The sequence below is a fragment of the Festucalex cinctus genome, chromosome 2, assembly GCF_051991245.1.
Source record: "Festucalex cinctus isolate MCC-2025b chromosome 2, RoL_Fcin_1.0, whole genome shotgun sequence".
Classification (NCBI taxonomy): domain Eukaryota; kingdom Metazoa; phylum Chordata; class Actinopteri; order Syngnathiformes; family Syngnathidae; genus Festucalex; species Festucalex cinctus.
The window spans coordinates 33,559,813-33,576,802 of NC_135412.1; the positions used below are offsets into that span (position 1 = coordinate 33,559,813).

Consider the following 16,990-nt stretch of genomic DNA (forward strand, 5'->3'; position numbering starts at 1 on the left):
GTAAAACTCCGCCTCTCCCTGTGTGATTAGCTCCAAAAAGTTGATTTTTCATGTTGCTGTCCCTTTAAACAGCAAAGACAAAGTCAATCCAGTGAACATACAGAACGAAAGTTGTCTGTGCTTTTATACTGTACTATAAATAATTTTTTAAAAATGTTGTTAGAAGTTTGATACTGCCATGTTTGTACGTGCACTGCACACAACTGAATCAGGTATTTCAAGTCATTGCATAATTTTAGATTATCCTAAAACTGTAACTTGACGTTATAGTACATGACACCAAGGCAGTAATATTGTGAATTTGAGTAATATTTTCAGGAGAGAACAACACTTGAGTAAATCATGATTTGCGAGACATCAACTCAATGGGCATATAAAGCACAGGTGTAAAATTCAAGGCCAGATGACCAGTTTCAGGATGCCACATCATTTTATGTGACAGAGCAAAAACAGGATGTCCACTTTTTACGTCTTGATAAATGAATTTGTTCTTCTCTTTCTGGCACAAAATATGTTATAAAATTGCAAATTTCCTTCACTCTAACCAGTTTTCCAACTATACCTAGTCAACGAATATGCAAATTAAATTTGTTGTTAAATAAAGTGGGGGCAATAGTGTAGATGTATGTAAGAAAAGATAAGGTGATTGAAGATGTATATGCTTTACACATTTCTTAATAGTCCTCTGTGATGTGGTCCACAGGAAAAAAGAGTTTGACATCCCTGAATTGTAAAACAGTAACTGCGTGATGATGACTGGCATCCTGGAATGAAACTTCCTTACTACATATTGGGCCATATCTACTAAGAATGCACTGATTAATTGCTCTTCGTTTGCAACTGCATTTTGTTCCTTCTTAACATCCTATTCACAAAGCATAGTGCTCTAATCATATACCAGAACAAACACACCCACAAAGTTTGACAGTTGAGTGCAGTTTGCACCTGATTTACCACACATGGCAATGCTGGATTTGCGCCCAGACTACCATGGATGAAATTATCAGAACGTGAGCTTGGACCGAGGAGGTGCGAACAGGACTGTTAGAAAACATTTCCTAGACATAAGCGTTTTGCTTCACAAATGAACCTCCCACCCCGCCCAGATTTTTTCTCCGGCTTCCACTGATCGTGCCGAGTTTACAGCAGATGTTGTTCGTGTCAATCAAACAGTGTGTGGTTTTAGTGAATTAGATGTTTATCAATGAGTCTCATTTGTGTTGAGGTGGGCAATTTCTGCGTCAGATATATGTATAAATATGCACAAAAATCACCGGGGTGGAATCTTGTTGGTATCACAGTTAGTAATGAATCTTCCCATCTGCGTGTGCTTTGTGGATTAAACACTCCCGCTTTGCTCCATTTATACCGTTTAGCGCTGAGCAAAAGCCAAGAAAACCTTCAGCGGATTTTGGCCCATTGATTATTAGTTAGTCTTGTATCTAGCTCAGTATTATTTCATGTTTTGTACTACTGTATATTGTTTACTTTTCCACTCCACCTCATGAGGTTATTCATTTATGCATACATGTAAATCTACCATAGGTAAAAGGTATTTTGGTGACAAAGTGGGGGCTGTCTGGAGCGGAAGGACGAAAGTTGCATGTCGAAGGGATGCAGGGAGATTCCTGCTGGCAAGCAGATGAGCACAACTTCTTAGCCAGCTGTTGTCGCAGCAACAACTGGTCCCAACCCCATCCTGCTATGGCTCCGCTGTGTGTGTGTGTGGGGGTGTATGTGTGTGTGTTTGTCCTCCGCAGGTGATGTGAAACGGTGGTGTGTTTCTTACCAGTGGGAATGCGTGGGAGATTTTGCCATCAGGGGGCAGCTTAGCGCCAAAGCCATAGGCAGGAAAGAGCTTGTCGCTGTCATAGTCTTGGATAATCTCACCCACTGCTTTCAGGGCCATGGCATATGCATTCATCTGGTAGGGGCTCATATAGTGGAGTGAGGTTGGCTGAGATGGATTACCTTGTAGGGAGGCAAACAAAGTAAAATAAAGAGAAGTCAAAATGCACCCCCCTGCCTTTTAATTCACTATTCTATATAATGTAACTTTGCGAAACAAAATCTGTTTTCATTTTCACTCTGATATCGCTCCACCACCATCTCTGTTATTGGCTGCACCAACATGTTGTCATAGCGTGCTCGTCAAAGTTGATTATTTTTCAATTGGGGAGGCCAACCTCCAGCCTCCACAGCATGGTACTGCGCCCTCGCAACAAAGCAGCGCGCACACAGTGAATGGGTTGGTGCTAGGAGCAATGTGAAAGAAGAAGAATCTTACCATTTGATGCTGTAAAGTCTATGGCAACCGTGAAGTTCAGCTGTGTCCTGGTGCACAAGAAATTCCCCCCAAAAGTGAAAAACAAAAAACACAAGTCAGTGTGCAAATGTGAAAATTCATGGATGACAATAATGATTATAGTATGTTTTAGCATTATAAATATTACTTGGTTAAAGAACCTCTCCCAACTGGTCCATTAACTATTACAGAAACAGCATAAAAATAAATAAATAAATAACTAAAGCCTTACATTGGATTGTAGTCTAATAAACTTGCTAAGTATTGTAGTGCTGTCAAGAGACAAAATTAATCTCACAATTTTCGTAATTAATTGCAATTACCGGTAATCACAGTTTTCTACTTCTGCTTCTATTTTTTTCTTCAAAGCTTGTAACAGATATTTATTTACTTGAGTAGAATCTTGGAATTAATGTAAAACTCATCATATAGAAAGTATATTTAGAAACAAAGACTGTGAAATAGCTTTCTAGTATTATATATTCCTGAATAGAATTCAGTACTTTAGATTTGCAAGGGAATGTGAGCAGGGTGTTTTACTCTGAGATGACACGCCAAAGACATACAACTAATGTGCTATTTGAATTTGGCTTTGTAAATAAACTGTACACATTTCTTGAGATTTTTCCAACAAACGTCAAGTAAAACTGAAAGTAAAACTATATACAAGTAGTCAGTGTTTGTCCATCTTCGTGCCAGTGGCTAAGTTTGGATGTAGGTTATAAGAAATAACAGGAAGTAAATAAAACTGAGTTAATTTTATTTAATGCTTCAGAGAGATTTTAAATTAATCTCCAGATTTAGCGCTTTAATGTTGACAGTCCTAATATTAAGACAAAAATATAGGCTGTGATGAATTCAGACTTTAGTTTACTAAAGTTTACTGTAACCAGCGGATGAGTCTGGACACTGTCAGCATCAAGTGCATTTCTGAGGCAGGGCAAACATTACCAGACAGTGACAAGAGCCCATCAATAAAGCAAGGACGTGATGTCATAAAAGTGGGACGTATGTGTGGAGTGTGGAGTAGTAAAAACTAGGGATGTAACGATAAGGGCAATATCGTGATATTGTGATATTTAAACTGCCACAATATCATTGTCGTCATGTTCACAATATTTAAAAGGACCACATCTGTTAAAAAAGCCAGGTTGATTTCCATTCGTGCAGTTCTAGCACCCTCTAGAGGCTAGTTTATTAGTGCAATTTCATTTTCATTAGGGATGTTTTGGCCTTCTGTGTTTAAAATCTATGCTAATTGTCAGATGAAGAGGAACCTAATTTGCTTGTGAAGCGATCAATGTGTGCTTGCATTAGCAATATTGTTATTAGAGATTGTAGGTGGTTTATATGCATTGCTGTTATGTACAAAAGCACAATATTGTGCTTTTTTTTCCTTTTTTTTAGTATGAGCTTTTTTTTTTTTTTTTTTTTTTTTTATAATATTGTGATCTTTTTTATATATCGCCAACCCCCCCCACAAAATGATAATGATCGTATCGTGACCTTCATATCGTGATAATATTGCATCGTGATGTTTGGATATCGTTACATCCCTAGTAAATACATGGATGTACATATGAAATATATGATATTCATATATAAGTCCGTACGTTAACAGTTGCGGATAAGGAGTAAATTCAACATGGCTTGTCAAAGACAGTAGTGAATGACTTACGTCGTCGTTGCGGTAAAAACTTCTGTTTCCAAAGAGTAATGTTGCTCACAAAGAATACGTCACAGCAAATAAACACATTTGATTTGCCCGGCCATTTTAAGCTGGGCCGAGAAAGTGGTTGTGGCAGCCAGGCTACTCATTAGTATGCTTTGGCAATATTCACGCTACAACTTTCTGTTTAGGCAAAATAAATAAAATACTCAATTATAAGCGAATAAATGGAATACATACAGGTGTGTACATATGAGATTTAGCAGTGCAAAATTTCTCAGGTGCAATTTTGTCAAAGTCAATATGAATTATGATGCTCACAAAGCCTCTGGAGTGTTAAAGCAAACAACACACACACACATGCACACGCGTGTACAAAACTGGGTGGCATTGACATAGTGAGAGCAGACTAATCATTATTCCACTCACCCTCCTCGGATGAAATCCACAAAGGTGTACTCGGAGTCCACTTTGAAGGACAGCAGAGTTACCTTGAGTTTGCACACATACACACACACACACACACACACACGCACAAATACAGAGGTAAACAGTAAAGTGGAAGTGGAAAGGGAGCCAAATTCATGCCAATGGGAAGGGACAAACACAAACAGGTTGCCGAACGGCATAGCAGACATTGGGAGAGAAAGGCATGTGGGTAACATAACATAAAATACCAATAGGAAGCCAATAATTGCAATTTAATTTCAATGTATTCTGCTTATTATAATGCCTCAGAGTGAAATTCAAGTTACGCTCGCTCTGCTGTGTATTTTTGTATTATACATGACACAGATAACCAGATCACACATGCAGGAAAGCAAGGGCTGATCCAGAAAGTAAGATGTTTACAAACAGTCCTGCACTATTTGAGCTGGGGTGGTGGCGAGGTTGCCCTGCTCAAGGGGTCCTCAATAGTAGCCAATCAAGTAAACCAACATCTCTCCTGTGGCTTCAAAACCCAAGTCCTCACATGTGAGCGTCTGCCACCCCCAATAACAGGAAAGTGTAGGGAAGGTGGAAAGACTCACAGTTCCTGAATTGACATACTTCTTCTTTTTGCCCTTCTTCTTGGGATTTAAAACCTGTCGGAGGGAGAAAGGAATGAATGAGGTTACTGTACATGAGCATAACACACCACAAAAGGCTTTGAAATGAAAATGAATGCAGCAATCACCGCTGTGACTGTCTATGAATGTAAACTGTAATTATATCAATACAGCCGATGAAGATGATTCATTTGTGGTATGCGTTAATAGCATCATCACCCATAATCAGATGTCAACAATGCTGTAATTTAAGCTATTTGAGGGTAGACAAAGTAAGTGGACATTTACCATTTTTGTTTTGTTTTTTTGCTTGGTTACTTGAAAATATGATTTTTCCACCATTTCCAGATTGTGTTGAGCATGCTACAAATTGGAAATTGTGATCATTCTGCTAACATTTGACCATCATTCTTTTGTGTTTCACCTCATAGACGTTGAACTGGTTCTGTCCGCGCGACAGCTCTCTGTAGCTGGTGGTGAACTCGCCAATGAAGTCATGGCTGCAGACACACGCCCACACATGAACCCAAATGTCATCGTTTGAGACAAGCCTAGTGTCAAGCCTATTCACATCTCCTTCTGTGGGTCTGCCAGATTAACAACCCGCTTGCTTCATTGTCACTGTGTGAGTTTTATCTTCCAGTTATAAGTATACACAAATACAAATATCGTCACCCTCTTAAAATAGTTGTAAGTCATTTTTGACAAAAAATATTTTGTTGCCTAAATCATCTCATGATGCAAATGGTTCAATTTTTTTCTGTTTCCTGAAAAATCTAATAAATAAATAAATAAATAAATAATTACGATTATTTTAAGAAGGCGTCAATATGATAGGTAGGGATAAAGAAAGAAATAACCTAATATCCAAATTGTTAGGCGTTTGTGCTTTTAGAAGCTGATACGTTGTGGGAATGAGTAACAGTTCCCCAAGTAATCACTGTATGCGCTAAATAAACACATCACCTTAAATGAATGCTGCCTTTTCTCTTTCAGAGGCGGCTCTTATTAGCTAGCAATATAGCGCTACACTGTAAATAATGCCAACAAAATTTCATTACCACAATACACACCACCCGCACAGCAGAATGGCATCTGTAAAGTGGAGTTTAAAGAAAGGTGCTGCTGTATGTACTATGAAGCATTCTGGAACAAACACTGATAAAAAAGTAGGTGGCATTGGAAAGGGGGGAAAAAAAAGAAGCCTACGATCAAAAGCACATTCTTTACACTTTGCCTATGGGCAAGGTGGGAAAAGAGGAAAGTTCAGATGCTAATGAATGGCCTGTCTGCCGGCAGCATGAATCTCTTCTAAATAGAAAATTAATGATTATGTTGACCTTTTGAAAAACACAAAATGTATAAGTTGTTTGAAGGGCGAAATTACAGCAGTGACGATTCATAACGTCTTTCGTCTTTAATGTTGACATAAATAAAACAATTCTCATTCAGGACCAGGAATCAGTCTATAAAGAATATACATGTATTCCCAGTAATAAATTACTGTATATTATCTAAAATTTAAAACAACTGTCACAATTTAAAACTGTTACAGGTCAGTTTTTTGTTTTGAGGTCAGTTTTGAGATACATGACATTAACTTCTATTTGTTAGGTTGTGCAATGAAAAAAAAAAATAAAAAATCCCTCATCAATAACTGTAAGGTTCACACTAAGGTAACATGCCTTTACCTTCCATCTCGATCCCAGTCATAGACGTCTATTTTTACAGTCCTGAAATACAGAACATATTATTTATGAGTGTGACAGTGCAATTCAATGATTCAACAATGTTTTCCCCTGCCAGCAGAAATAAGGTTAAATATGAATTATAGCACTGCTGAATTTTAGAAATGCAGCACCTGCTGGCACTACAAAGCAAACCGAGTGCTTCATTTCAATCTACGACAACACTACTGGCAGTGCAGAAAAAAATGGCTGCAAAAATGCACTGTGAAAACAGTTGCTGTTTAATTTGTTTTCAATATTTTATCTTCTGAGATGTGGAATCCCCTTTAGACGAACCTGATGGACCCAAGTGCAGGAAGAACAAAAACAGCCTGGCAGGATGGTGATGATTATTTATTTATTTATTTATTTATTTATTTATTTATTTATTTATGTATTTATTTTTACAAAAATACAACAAGGGAATGCACTGCACGCAGCAGCAACAGACAGAAGAGAAAGCACTTAAAAACCTCTTACAAACACTGACAAACTACAGGATGGAAATGTTAATGAAGGAATTCATCAGGAGCACGGATGATGAAATAGAGTTAAGAATACAAAGGACTCTCTCATATAGTCGGTGGTGTAAAGACAAAGTGACCGTGATATACAGTCTCCATTTTCATGAACACTTGTTAGTGCCATTGATTATCTAATTCCTGCGATATATTGGCGGGTTCTGTCACGATCTAAACACTCCCACTCACTTCTAATAGGCAGCCGAATGGCACAGCTCTAATTTATGAAGCAGTTTTGAGTCCAGTACTCATCTTCGTGATACATCCTGAGCCCAATATTTATCCTCTGGTGATATTTTGTTGTTGTTGTGTGCCTCGTTGATGTATTGTTTTCATTTTGGGTTATAAATGTTCCCATGCACCCCCTGCAGAAATATAGCCGAAAATCGCCACTGTAGTTCTAAACCTGACAGTGGAACTGTTCCAGGGGACACACGTTTAAATTTTCTTGTACACTGTGATGGCGCTGGGGCGAAACATCCACCAGTCCTCTTGAGTCACACTTCAACTGCAAAATGAATGTACACGTATACAGTTGTGCTTGAAAGTTTACATACCTTGGAGTATGTAAACTTATGAGCATAACTGTAAATGTACAAAAGCTAAAGGTTGATTAATGACTCAAAAATGCGATGAATCATCACCAACATTCACATGCACATCTCTAGTCATGTCAACTTCAACCTCTGAACATATCAAAACAATTTGCACAGTATTTTGGATTTTATGGGCATTAAACCTTTTGCTCACCACACAGTGCGCTCACTAGTTTACATACTGTATAATGAAATTCAATTATCCTTATACACTTGGTTTTGAAGTTGTTGGTGGTGTCCTTGCGGAATTTTCCCTCTCTTTCATGTGTGGGGCAGTGCCTATGTTGCCTAGCAACTTGTGGCCAGGCAATCGTATGAAAAAAATGGGAGTGATTTTTTGCTGCTGCTGCTAGCTACATGCAATTTTAGTTCAGCTTTATTCATTCGCTATTTAGATGTCCATTTTTATTTTTTTTTACTGAACATTCTAGACTTACCCAGCTCACCTATTAACATTTAATTTCATTCCCACATGGAAAGCAGTGGTGTCTCATGAGGACACCAAATGTAAAATATGATGGTAGCCCCCAGTCATTCTGCTACTCACTGCATTTTGAGTTATAGTGGCTAGGGAAAAAAAAGGCCAGCGTGATATCTGCACCCGGTTTATGTCATACGTTGAAAGATTTGCATCATCTGAGGATTGCCGTTTTATTTTACTGGTGCTGAGAAAAATCTCAAATGCCATGCAGCTTAATCCAATGTTCACACTTTTAGGTGTGTAATACTATGATCTTATTCCCGCAAGGACACGTGCAGCTAGACAGGAGCCGTGAAAGGCTTTAAGTATATGCAGAGTGCACCTGGCTGCAAGTGGCTATCACATCTGCTCGGCACAGTCGGAATGTCAATGTAATGCAGAGTGCGCTGTGGAAACCGAAGCGATCTCAATAACACCAGCGCTGGTCCCCGGGACAAAATGACCGACTGCTGGCATTATTCTGACCGCCCCGGCAACAGGTGATGTCATCTACTCCCGATGTCCGCTCTGATGTATTCAGGGTTCCTACATCAGTTCATATAGGGGGAATGTCTCACGCATAAAATGCATGCATGATCAAAAAAATCCACCATTTTACTATGCAGTTTTTTTCATGCATTTATGTATGATTCTGGCAGCTGTTTTCTGACCTGTCATAGTCGCCGTTGCAGAGAGCTCGAACAGGAATGGTGAAGGGCTGCCACACCGGGTTCAGTGTGTTCTTGATCACCTCTGTTTTATGGCAGATGGTGAATCTGCCAGGAAAATGGCAAACACTTTGAGAAACAAACAGACGGAACAAAACACGAGTTCATTTGCTTTCTTGATGAGAATCGCACTGCATTTATTTTCCGTATTGCCATGCGACTACGTCGGGATGTCTGGGGGACATGAGCAGATGGAGTTTTGCTCGGACAAAGACGTTTGAGCTCAATCTCAATGGTTTATTTGCATCAGAATGATAAACAAGTGAAACCAGATGGAAGTAATGCGAAAATTCTTTATCCACACAATTTTTTCATCACCAGAGTCCTCACAGAATTGTTCTCAGCTTTCTTCTGAAGATTTATGTATAATGTTTTACAGATGATTATTTATTTAGATAATGACAGATTTTTGTTAGCCACAAAAAAGCTACATTTAATTAAAATACCTCAACTGCACAGTTTTAGCTTCCGTAAATAAAAATGTAAATTTTGCATGTATACACAGGGTTTCTAGCTAAGTCTGGTGGTAGAGAAGCCCCCCGGCGGCCCACCACATATTTGTAAGATAAATACTTAAAGCTGGCAGGAATTTTTGAAATTATGACTATTGTATGTTATTGTATGACCTTTGTTAATAATACTTAAACCTAGAGTCTTACAAAAAATGAAAAAATAGGCTTGAAGGACAGCAGCGACGGACCACCAAGCAATGTTTTCTTACACTGTTGTGTCACTCATTATACTGATAAAATGATCACATTGTAATTTATGAGCTGAGCAAAAACAAAGAAATAGCCCATTACCTTCAATTCGACATTCCTATCTTACTGGAAGATATTCCAGACCATCTACCACTGGTCGAGAACGTGTACAATATTTTTAATGGCCATGTTTTTGTCCACACATTTTGTTCAAACATGAAACTGCAACGCTAGCGCTAACACAATTTTGACTGCAGTCATGCAAAGTTGCTGTGATTCTCCTAAATTTCAGAATTAAATCTGTTCATGTAACTTTGAAAGTCAAGATTTCGACAACCTTTCCAAATCCCGGTGAATGACTAAATGAGTTCGTACAATGCTTAAAAATAAAGGGGCCATTTAATTAACACATCCCACATCTCAACAAATAGCATAATGATTAATATAGATGCAAATAATTTGTTTTCATGCGCTAAAATCAGCCCTTGAGGTTTCTCAGACTCACGTTCCATCTTCATTGCTGCGGTAGAAAACCAGGAAGGGGTCTGACTTGCCAAAAAAGTCTTTCTTATCCAGCTTGTTGGCACACAATTGCATAGTAGCAATATCCTGTGAGAGAAGATAAATAAGTCTAGATGAAAATCATTTCTAATTATTTAAGATACAATTTGATTTCAAAGGCAACGATCTGCTGTGTTGCTCAACATATTTTTCGAGACTACAGCTTTTTGCGACACAGACACGGCAATTTAAAACTCAACACTCCGTCTGAATGCAAAACAATTGTCAGAGTTTAACTTGTGTAATGGAGATGCGAAATCCCAAGTCGGCAACCAGTCAAACCGCATCTTCATAATGAGTGCATATATTACACTGTGAATTCGACCCAGTGTTTCATTTGAAGTATACGTTGTATCAGTGGGAGAAACACATTTTATCACGGATCATCTGTAATATAGTCAAGCAGGAATGGGGAATAGCCTCATACATATTTATGGCTGGTTACGCCCATTAATGAGACACTGTTTTATTAAGGCTGTTGTTTTCAGATGCTTGGTAGGGCTCAGTAGAAAGATAGTTGGATGGATTGTCCTTGATGAAGGCTCGTATTCGCATTCAGTAGTAAGGCATCATTAGAAACTTATGAATTTATCATAATACATAAAACAGAAAGGTTTTGTGTCTTTTTGTTACATGCCAGTGCGTTTCACTGATATTAGAATATTTACCCCAAGCCCGCTTGCACTGCAGTCACATTTGTCAGATTCATATTTATTGTTTAACCTCGTACGATTGAGATGACATGTTTTTGGACATGCTTTCACTGTCATGACACACACATGCACAGTTGAGTATCTACCATCAGCTCACAATGGTGGAAGTTACGATAATAGTGTTTCATGGCTGGAAATAACGCAAATAGGCATTAAAAGACCTTTTGAAGTCATATTACAAATATTCACATTTTATACTCTATTTTCTTTTTTTATTTCTGTATACATTTAATTAATTTCTTTATTTTTAGTCATTATAGTAGTATCGCAAGATCATTCATTCCGTGCATCAAAAGTATGAATGTACGTAAGTAAGAATAAGTGTAAGTGGAGCAACACCGTTGGGGATTGAACATTTATATTCCCATCATAGCCGGGAAAAAAATATATACTTGAGCCCAGACTAAGTGATTCACATGTGGAACTGCAGCTCATTTGTCACATTTCATGGTCTCTTATAAAAAGTTGGGACCATCATTAAAACTTTTCTGGAGTTGTGTGTGTACATCCTATTATTGGGGCACAGCTTAAGTGTGTGCATATGGGTGCATGAGCGGCGAGCACTTGGCTACTGACCCTGCAGTTGCTGAGCTCCTCAGCAGTTAAGATAATGACCCCACACTTCTTTCCAGGAATTCCACTGCAAAAAAAAAAAAAAAAGAAGATGAGTGATGCATGAAATTAGTCATGTAGTTGAATGTAGATATGTGGTACTCTGTTCATAAATACTCTTTTCTGTTTTGCAGTGTTAGCCCATGTTGGTTGGTTTTGGTTTATTGAACATATAAGTGCAATACAAAATATAAAATAAAAGTGTAAGAAAGAAAATACAAGTTAAGAAGAAAAATAATTATTATTAGTCAGAATTTACATGTTCATGCTTTCTCTCCATTTCACCCTTATGATCACAGAATGTGGCATGTCAATAAATGGCTTTGATTTTACATTTTACATCACCTAATAAAAAGTTACGGAAAATGAATGGATACTGACATAATGGTGATCTTGACCCATATTACTGCTAAATTCACTTATTTGGTGTTAAATGCAGGCCTTTCTAATTAAACACAAAGCTGATTTACTCGCAGGAAGCCAAAATATATTCTGTCGTATGAATGGCAACAGGTGGACACGTTTATTGGGCCATCTGCTGTCTAATAGTCGAGTGTCACCACACACTACTGGCATAGAGAAATGAACAAATACATATTTGAAATGAATAAATACATTTTTTTTTGGACAAAATAAGTGGAATCAGCTAATTTCCTGCGACACTTTTGGTGTTATGTCATGGCACACAAGGGCCCATGAAACCCTGGTTTGGAATTACTACATCAGTCCTTGTTTTAAATGCATCTCAAGTCAAACCTAACAGTATATTACCGTTTTCCCCAGTTTGAAAGCTCCATTTACATGAAAACCTTTTAGAGGTCAAGCGTACGAACGATTTATTGAACTGTCGCAAGGGAGGGAGAAAAAAAAGTGAATAAAAATGAGAATGGGAATGAGAGAGTTGATAGGTAAATTAGTGACAGACGGTGCACAAAAAGGGCAAAGCGTTTTGCTGTTTGATCGATCAGTTTCCAAATGATGGGAAACAGGGCTGAAACATTAAATGAGGGAAAGGCTGCGACAGGGAAATGAGAAATCCTAATAGCCTTTGGAACTTATCCAAAAGCCAACCATATCTTAATTCAAGGTTTGTCACAGTCTTACACCGTATATATTGTGTATTGTGTAGCACCTACTGTGTATATTCCTTTATAAAATGTCTATACACTATGTACTTGTGACAGCCGGTGGAAGTACATGGTTAGGAGGTATAGGAAAATGATATTCTAGTCTCAATCCAGATATTTAATAATGTGACTTGAGTCACAAGAATGTCAATAAAGCACTTTGACAATCCATCTGCTTTTAAATTTGCTATTGCAATATCAATGAGACAGCAAATTAATCAACATACAAATTCAATTTTAGGAGGCAACATGCGTGTAATGAGTACTGAACTCGAAGTATTTAGACCTTTGAATGTGGAACAACGTAACTGCATACTGTGATGTTCAAACAAGCGATCAGGACACTGGAATATAGAATGAGACGGACATCCTATCAGCCTGCACCCCACACAATTTACAAGGACTCAAGCGCTGGGTAAAAATGTTCAGCAGCAACATGACGCTTTCCGAGCCTCAGCTATAACTATACCTCCTGTATATGGCACATTTTATTGACTGTTAGCCTAATGTCCAGTTCTGTAGTGCTAAAATAATTCTTTTTGACTTGTTCACCATCACAATAACCAACTGGTGTTAATTCTCTTGAAAATATTGGTATACACGGCATCTCGACCATGAGATTTTTGAGTCAAAAACCCAGACGCTGTTGACTCAGAAACAACATTACTTGATTGTGTACCAGTATTTAAGCATGCTGTCATCAGATAGCCCAGAACCCATAAGTCCTTCTCCCTCACAATGGTCTCTCCAGTTCCTCAGGAAACTGTGGCAGATTGATTGGACGGATAGTTCACTCTGTTTCCAAGGTTTACCTCAGGATCTCGTAGTAGTTGGACATGAACAGAAAACCTCTAAAGAAGCATTGTGAGAATACCACCACCCTTAGAGCGTGGCAATGATGACTCCTCCTCAGCCTATTTTGAGAGGTCTGAGTTCTATAGAGTATCTAGAAGGCTTGGGGCCAGCGACCCTGTGATGAACTCATTTCTTGCACCTGAGATCTTGCTCTTTCGAAGAACAATTGTTTTAATTGTGCCTTGAGGGGAAATTCAGGTGCAGGTCATTACCCAAGGCTCATGGCCTTAGGTGAGTGTTGAAATGTAAAGTGACTTTTAAATTCAGAGCTCTGCCTTTTGGATTCTCTGCACATGAAAATTGCGGTGAGCAAAAAGTAAAGTGTTTCAAATGATTTTGGATGTAGTCATGATGATAACCGAAATAAAGTCTTGCAGCACAGTGCTAGACATCTATGTTCAGTCTAATGTTGTGTCACTATCAGCCATATCAAAAATAGGTATACTACTGTATTGATTCTGTATGAAGAAATCACAATAATAAATGAAAAAGTAGTATTCCTAAAACTTCTTGTTTCACGTCACTGAGGTCACATGCAGTCTGAGTGATAGTTGCTAACACAAGGTTCGTGTAGGGGGGAAAAAAAAATCAAGCACTTATGTTTGAAAGTAGCATAAATAAGTGGTTATAGCTTCTTTTTTTTTCTTTTTTTTTAAACCTCTTCCACATTTCACAGCCCCATTGAAAACAGACTTAAATGTATTTCATGGTTTGTTTGAGCCTCAATACCTGCTTTCGCTTTTGAAAATCCTTGCTCTGAAGAATGCATTTGAGCAGAACCAAAATGAGAGAAATGAAGGACAGGACATATTCCAGTTGAAGATACCACATTCTGTCGCTTTATTTTATTCATTTATTTTAAAACTGACAGTATATATTAATGGATATTTAAAATAAAATTTAAACATGGCAGTTTGATACAATATTTTGAGTATAAATACAATAAAAGTAGGGTAAGAAAAGTCAAGACAAAACATACAAGTACACATCAACCATTCATTCAGTGACTAACTAAGTGTGCACAAGAAAGATGTGCTTTATGTACCATCTTTTATATAAGTGCTATGAAGTGAGGAGAAACAATTGATCCTCACGGGAAATTCGGCAAATGTGACACGGCTGTATTGCATTGTGGGTTAGCAGGCAAAGGAACCACATGAATGAGCCGCCATGTTTTAATAAATGAGGCAGGGTTGAGGGTGTGTGGGGTTGGGCATGGCCCATAGGAATTTAGGAGCTGTAAGCCGCCTCCCCACTACTCTACTGGGAAAGCGTGGAGTGAAGAGCGAGAACATTGCACAGCGTCCTTGTGAAGTGTAAGAGCATACCTAATAAAGTGCATTCGTGTATCTCAAAGTACAAATGAGTATTGCCCCACTGCATGTTGCTAGGAATGACTACAAATTAACATAAAAATTAAGTAACACCTGCAAATACATTTTACACCCCCCCCCCACACACACACACACACACCCACACGCACGCCCACCCACATAAAAAAAGAGGAATTTCTGGATTAAATTGAAAGTAACCGTCGACCATATATTTCCTTTATGTTGACCTAAGTGTCACTGGCTGGACCCAAAACTTGGTTTTCGTAAATAAGGGCCTGAGGCTCAGCCAGCAGACAGAGCCACTGTCCACTGACCATAAATGTTTTATTAGAGCTCAGCTGTTAGATTTCATGATGAAGCAGCTTGCATAATAACAATCCTGTCAGACTTTCCAGCTGTATTTGCTTTTCATTTGATAACCAAAAAGGAATAGGAGATCTGACAGAAGATGAAAATGAGTTCAAGGACACCAGGGGTAGAGCCTGAGGCTAACCAAAGAATACAAATTGGAATGTGGACATTACGATAGCCTTTCATAAGTCCACATAAATCTACACTCTTGCGGCTTTAATGCTGATACACCATTTACAATATGCAGCCTCCCTACAGCAAGCACTGTGGAATTTTTTTTGAATTGATCCGGTTGCAAAACTGCCAGGTGGGTCTCTTATGTACAGAATAATATGTCCTGATTCTAAATGAAGACTTTCACTCCAAGCTGTGTCTCCCTCAGAGACTGCTGGATAATAACAACTAGCTGTTCCATTGCATCTTTTTACTTTATACTTGTATATTGAATTTGATCAATTTTCTTTTGCAAGACAAAACAGTCATCATGTTCGGGTAACTGTTATACAAAACAATAAGACTGTGCCAAAGACATCCAACCAATATTGAAAGCAGTTTTGAAATGGTGCACAGTATTCCATCTAAGTGAAAGTAAATTTAAACACATAACTAAATGTAGGCTGTGAATTATCTAGTGACATTAAGTATTTGAGTCTCTTGACATAATGCTGGTTGGGCTTAAGGGGCACTGTTGTCTTATGGTTAGCCAGTTCCAGGTACCTGGGACTCAGAGTTGGCAATGGTCTGTATTCTTTATTAGTATCAACTAGTGTTGTTACGATACCGATACTGCATTAAAATAGTGGTATCGGTATCGGTGAGTACTCACCAGTAACATGCCGATACCATTAATTCCAACACTAATATAGGATTTTGGATGCAGCATCTTGTGTCTTGCTGGTGCACGACATAACTGGTATGTGACATGTTCACTGCATGCCGATCTAAGATATCCTATTGGCCCTTGACTGCTCTGAACCAATAGCAGGACAGCTTTTTCATGTTGAGGAAAAAAAAAACCTTAAGTATCGGTATGGTATTTGTATCGGCCAATACTGCAAAGCTGGGTATCGGTATCGGGGGCCAAAAGACGGTATCGGAACAACACAAATATCAACAGAGACTTTTTACATTTGTGCCAATTGTTAATTAAACTGCCCTAACTGGGTTAAACTGGGTAAATTACATAAACAGGATACATCAAATCACTAACCAAGAAGCATAAGATGGATGACAATTCCACCAGCCAACAGATTATTACGTCAAGCCATCTGTATAAAATGCCAGCAGGTATCACTTTGCAAAAGCATCTGCTTATGCAAACACAATTAAGCAACTGTCAGATGATTTCAAACTTCGAATCTCAGAGCGTTTGCATGTTTTACTTCCGCTTATGAGTTATCTGCACATACTCTTCCTTCCTCCCACATGTCCAGAACAAGCCTTGTACAAAATACCTGACAGCAATATTGAGTAAAATGAAAAATATCTTCAATGAAAATAATCTGGTTAGTCGCCTTAAATATTAATTGCGAGAAAGTCTTAAAGGGGCTGTCTGCCGGATTCACTCAGGAAAATGCACTTTTTAAATATAGGATGTACACACTTGAACTTTCTCTCAGTCTACACATCTGTGTTTTTATTAATCTTTTGTGGTAATTTCGACGTATACCCCCACCTCCCC

General features: G+C 38.3%; 1 protein-coding gene across 2 annotated transcripts in view; it reads right to left on the reverse strand.

The window, feature by feature from the left end:
- The window catches only part of LOC144014631 (copine-9-like), a 75,547-nt gene that overhangs the window by 10,067 nt on the left and 48,490 nt on the right, over positions 1 to 16,990 (reverse strand). For both annotated transcript variants that reach the window (XM_077514758.1, XM_077514759.1), the window contains 9 exons: positions 11,607 to 11,670; positions 10,262 to 10,365; positions 8,999 to 9,103; positions 6,715 to 6,756; positions 5,448 to 5,523; positions 5,006 to 5,059; positions 4,404 to 4,465; positions 2,288 to 2,334; positions 1,790 to 1,971 (listed from right to left, as the gene is read on the reverse strand). In XM_077514758.1, the coding sequence (XP_077370884.1) occupies positions 1,790 to 1,971; positions 2,288 to 2,334; positions 4,404 to 4,465; positions 5,006 to 5,059; positions 5,448 to 5,523; positions 6,715 to 6,756; positions 8,999 to 9,103; positions 10,262 to 10,365; positions 11,607 to 11,670 (736 nt within the window). The remainder of the gene's footprint in view (positions 1 to 1,789; positions 1,972 to 2,287; positions 2,335 to 4,403; positions 4,466 to 5,005; positions 5,060 to 5,447; positions 5,524 to 6,714; positions 6,757 to 8,998; positions 9,104 to 10,261; positions 10,366 to 11,606; positions 11,671 to 16,990) is intronic.